At 35.2% G+C, this 4,766-nt stretch overlaps 1 protein-coding gene across 1 annotated transcript; it reads left to right on the top strand.

The window, feature by feature from the left end:
- LOC111621286 lies at nt 1-4,202 on the top strand (the record flags this gene model as incomplete). Its single annotated transcript, XM_023363402.1, has 2 exons — nt 1-997; nt 2,585-4,202. Coding segments are annotated over 2 exons (2,247 nt in total), but the record flags the coding sequence as incomplete, so codon positions are not given.
- Between the last annotated feature and the right edge of the window lie 564 nt (nt 4,203-4,766).

Consider the following 4,766-nt stretch of genomic DNA (forward strand, 5'->3'; position numbering starts at 1 on the left):
CGTCCCTATTACGGAAAAGAATTGAGCATCTTCAGAGAGAAGTACACTTCGGTGCACGGTTACATCTCCGTCATAGTATGTCTGTTCGGCATCTTCGCCAACATCCTCAACATCATCGTTCTGACCAGAAAAGACATGATCTCTCCCACCAATGCCATCTTGACGGGATTGGCGGTGGCCGACATGTGTGTCATGTCTTCTTATTTACCATTCGCCATTCACAATTACATCAGAGTAGACCAGGCGGACGAAGATAAATTTTCGTACGGGTGGGCCGCCTTTACTTTGTTTCACGCCAACTTCACCGTGGTATGTCACACCATCTCTATATGGTTGACCGTCACTTTGGCCATTTGGATATTCCTCTCGGTTAGTTTCCCAGCTAACGTGGTAAAATGGTGCAATATGAATCGAGCCAAACTAGCTATAACTTTGACGTACGTTAATTGCGCAATATTTTGTCTACCCGTTTACTTGACCTTCCAAATTCACGAAGTGCGTGAGAACCAAGAAGTCACTTACCAGATAGGATTTAGTAGAATCGCTCAGAAAAGACAACAGTTATTCCAAAATGTCAATTTTTGGATATTTAGTGTTTTGACCAAGTTAGTGCCCTGCGTGTTATTAACAGGTTTGAGTCTGGGATTGATTAGAGTACTGTACGAAGCGGATTTGAGAAGACAGAGGTTGAAGAATCGTTCGGAATGCGACAAATCGTGCGATAGAACCACTCGAATGTTGTTGGCCGTCTTGTTACTCTTTCTAGTCACAGAATTTCCATCGGGAATTTTGGCTCTTCTTAGCGGTATTTTGGGTAAAGATTTTTTCGATAACGTTTATCAGAATTTTGGAGAAATCATGGACTTTCTGGCACTTGTTAACAGTGCCATCAATTTCTTCCTCTATTGCTCTATGAGTCGTCAGTTCAGAGATACCTTTGCAAAACTCTTCACGCCGAAGATGGTGACTAAGTGGATAGCAGTTCCCACGGAACCGGGCATTAGTGTTTTTCTTGCTCCGAAATCATTAATATAGAATTAAATATAGAGACTAATAATAAAATTTTTATTATAAATTCGCAATTGAATCGGAGCATCAATTTCTGAAGTCTCTTTTCCACGTGTCTCCAATATTATCTTCGCTGTATGCTTTCAATTATCGTTTAATTTCTTAACCTCTAAACTGATCTGTAGAGATTATTATTATTATTATTATTATTATGTTTTTAATCAACGTCCACATTTATGCCCTTATAATAAGATGCTCGAAATCAAAGCGATGTAGATAAATCTTTATTTACTCTAAGATATTGCAGTCAAACAACGTCGACTTTTACACGCCAAAGGCCATCTTTGTATTGTTTATTTTTCTTCTTTTAGTTAATTAAATTATCTAATAGAGAATCAAACTATTGAAATTATTTTATTTTTTTATTTTTGAACATTTTTAATTCAAAATTGTATTCGATTTTCACGTCTTTTCTTCTCGTTCCTCATTGTTCGTACCTTCATCTGTATTTTCTGTTTCGATAATTCATGTTCTAAAGTTCTGAAGTAATCAGATTTTACTGATTATTATTGATTGAAATGTACACAATTAACGTAGTCGATAACTTTATTATTTTGGAGAATAGAGAGATGTTTTTAGTAGAATTGTAAACTTTAAACTACTCGGTAGCATGCACAATGACAATGTTTAGGATTATTGTTTGCAAACACGACCTTCTGTTCGGAATACTTAAGAGGAAGGACATCTATTTTTAAGAAGGAGTCTCTTATAAATGTTATTCTACTTTTACAATAGAATACAAAGTGTCTCATGCAAAATTAAAAATAAAGAAAGACATACTTTATATATTATATCTACTTTTATTCTATAACATTTCAAAGGAGTTATTCGAAATTTAGGGAATTAAAAGCTATAATTATATTTGTTTCCTGAAAAATATAAAATGTTTTATATTATATTAAAAGTAATTTATCGTAAAATAAATAAATAATAATAATAAATTTCCAATTTAAAGTATATTGAAATTTATTATACTTTTCAGATTTTCTACGTATGAAAATCACTTCAGAATGAATTCGAGAAGTGAACTTATTTCTCTTCGATCTTTTACCTGTAAATAAGAGAAATAAAAGATCGATCGTTCAGTTTTGTAGAAGAAAACACCAGAAATCTAAATTATTCCGGAATTAAAGATTTCTTCTTGAAAAACTCGAGAATGAACGACTATCTGATAGAATTTCGGTTGGAATTTGACAACCAGACCAGCTTCTGGAGTAACTTGACTGGAAATTGGTCATTTTCTAACGTTTCTACAAATATCGACTTTCGCGTGGAAGAGGAACCGTTACGTCCCTATTACGGAAAAGAATTGAGCATCTTCAGAGAGAAATACACTTCGGTGCACGGCTACATCTCCGTTATAGTATGTCTGTTCGGCATCTTCGCCAACATCCTCAACATCATCGTTCTGACCAGAAAANTTATACTTTTCAGATTTTCTACGTATGAAAATCACTTCAGAATGAATTCGAGAAGTGAACTTATTTCTCTACGTTCTTTTACCTGTAAATAAGAGAAATAAAAGATCGATCGTTCAGTTTTGTAGAAGAAAACACCAGAAATCTAAATCATTCCGGAATTAAAGATTTCTTCTTGAAAAACTCGAGGATGAACGACTCTCTGATAGAATTTTGGTTGGAATTTGATAACCAGATCAGCTTCTGGAGTAACTTGACTGAAAATTGGTCATTTTCTAACGTTTCTACACATATCGACTTTCGCGTGGAAGAAGATCCGTTACGTCCCTATTACGGAAAAGAATTGAGCATCTTCAGAGAGAAGTACACTTCGGTGCACGGTTACATCTCCGTCATAGTATGTCTGTTCGGCATCTTCGCCAACATCCTCAACATCATCGTTCTGACCAGAAAAGACATGATCTCTCCCACCAATGCCATCTTGACGGGATTGGCGGTGGCCGACATGTGTGTCATGTCTTCTTATTTACCATTCGCCATTCACAATTACATCAGAGTAGACCAGGCGGACGAAGATAAATTTTCGTACGGGTGGGCCGCCTTTACTTTGTTTCACGCCAACTTCACCGTGGTATGTCACACCATCTCTATATGGTTGACCGTCACTTTGGCCATTTGGATATTCCTCTCTGTTAGTTTCCCAGCTAACGTGGTAAAATGGTGCAATATGAATCGAGCCAAACTAGCTATAACTTTGACGTACGTTTATTGCGCAATATTTTGTCTACCCGTATACTTGACCTTCCAAATTCACGAAGTGCGTGAGAACCAAGAAGTCACATACCAGATAGGATTTAGTAGAATCGCTCAGAAAAGACAACAGTTATTCCAAAATGTCAATTTTTGGATATTTAGTGTTCTGACCAAGTTAGTGCCCTGCGTGTTATTAACAGGTTTGAGTCTGGGATTGATTAGAGTACTGTACGAAGCGGATTTGAGAAGACAGAGGTTGAAGAATCGTTCGGAATGCGACAAATCGTGCGATAGAACCACTCGAATGTTGTTGGCCGTCTTGTTACTCTTTCTAGTCACAGAATTTCCATCGGGAATTTTGGCTCTTCTTAGCGGTATTTTGGGTAAAGATTTTTTCGATAACGTTTATCAGAATTTTGGAGAAATCATGGACTTTCTGGCACTTGTTAACAGTGCCATCAATTTCTTCCTCTATTGCTCTATGAGTCGTCAGTTCAGAGATACCTTTGCAAAACTCTTCACGCCGAAGATGGTGACTAAGTGGATAGCAGTTCCCACGGAACAAGCCGTTACGCGTGATACCACTTGCGTGTGATTACGCGTTACGAAAGCTTTTAATTGCGCACAATATAATGTTAACGTTATAATTAAAGAATAATCGTTCGAAAAAAAGCCAGCTCAAATTCTATTTGTTATATAAAGTTACGTTGTATTTAAAGACAAAAGTTGTAAAATAAAGATGTTAAAGTCGAGAGAGAAATTTAATATCCTCGTTACAAGTTTAACGGGAGTCGAAGGAAAATTACGAAGGGATTAACTCGTCTATAGTTTTAGAAAACTTATGCAAAATGTTTAGATCTTTATTCACACGGGAACGAAATTAAATTAATTGATGTTGCAACGAGAAAATTTCTATCTTTCAACGGGTTTCGTTGTTATTATTCCACCGTCGTTCACTCTTTTGTTAAAAGGATTTACTTTCTGAAAATTAATACTTTAATGGAATAGTAGAAACATAGTTTCTGAGTAAGCACAATTGAATTAATCTGAAGAATTCTTTTGCAAATAATCGAGAAGAAATTTTACATCAACAACTACAAAGAATTCTTCAATTTCTCCTTCGTTTTTTAATGAATATTACAATTTAATTTTACTAGTAATCTTTATATACTTTACACTACAATTCCCACTGTCCGTCTGTCTGTCTGTCTGTCTTAGTACTTTATTGATAAAGTTTCTCTCAAAAGTCGTTATTACTTCTTCCGAACTTCGTTTGATTTTAACGCATTAAAATCCAGCAAATTAATTAAACGGTTTTCGACTAAATAAATAAGATAACGAAACATAATTTATTCCAAATTAAGGTCGATAATCGAATTTACTTACGCGAATTATTGATATTAATCAGGCGAGAAGTTGTTAAAAGCTCTCTAATAGCCGTTTACCCTTAATATTATATGAAATTAAAAGAAATCCGTTCACAATAGAAATAGAACTTCGATAAGATTTTAATAAATCGAGTGAATC

The sequence above is a fragment of the Centruroides sculpturatus genome, unplaced genomic scaffold (assembly GCF_000671375.1).
Source record: "Centruroides sculpturatus isolate CEXI.00-Female unplaced genomic scaffold, Cexi_2.0 scaffold29, whole genome shotgun sequence".
NCBI classification, from domain to species: Eukaryota; Metazoa; Arthropoda; class Arachnida; order Scorpiones; family Buthidae; genus Centruroides; species Centruroides sculpturatus.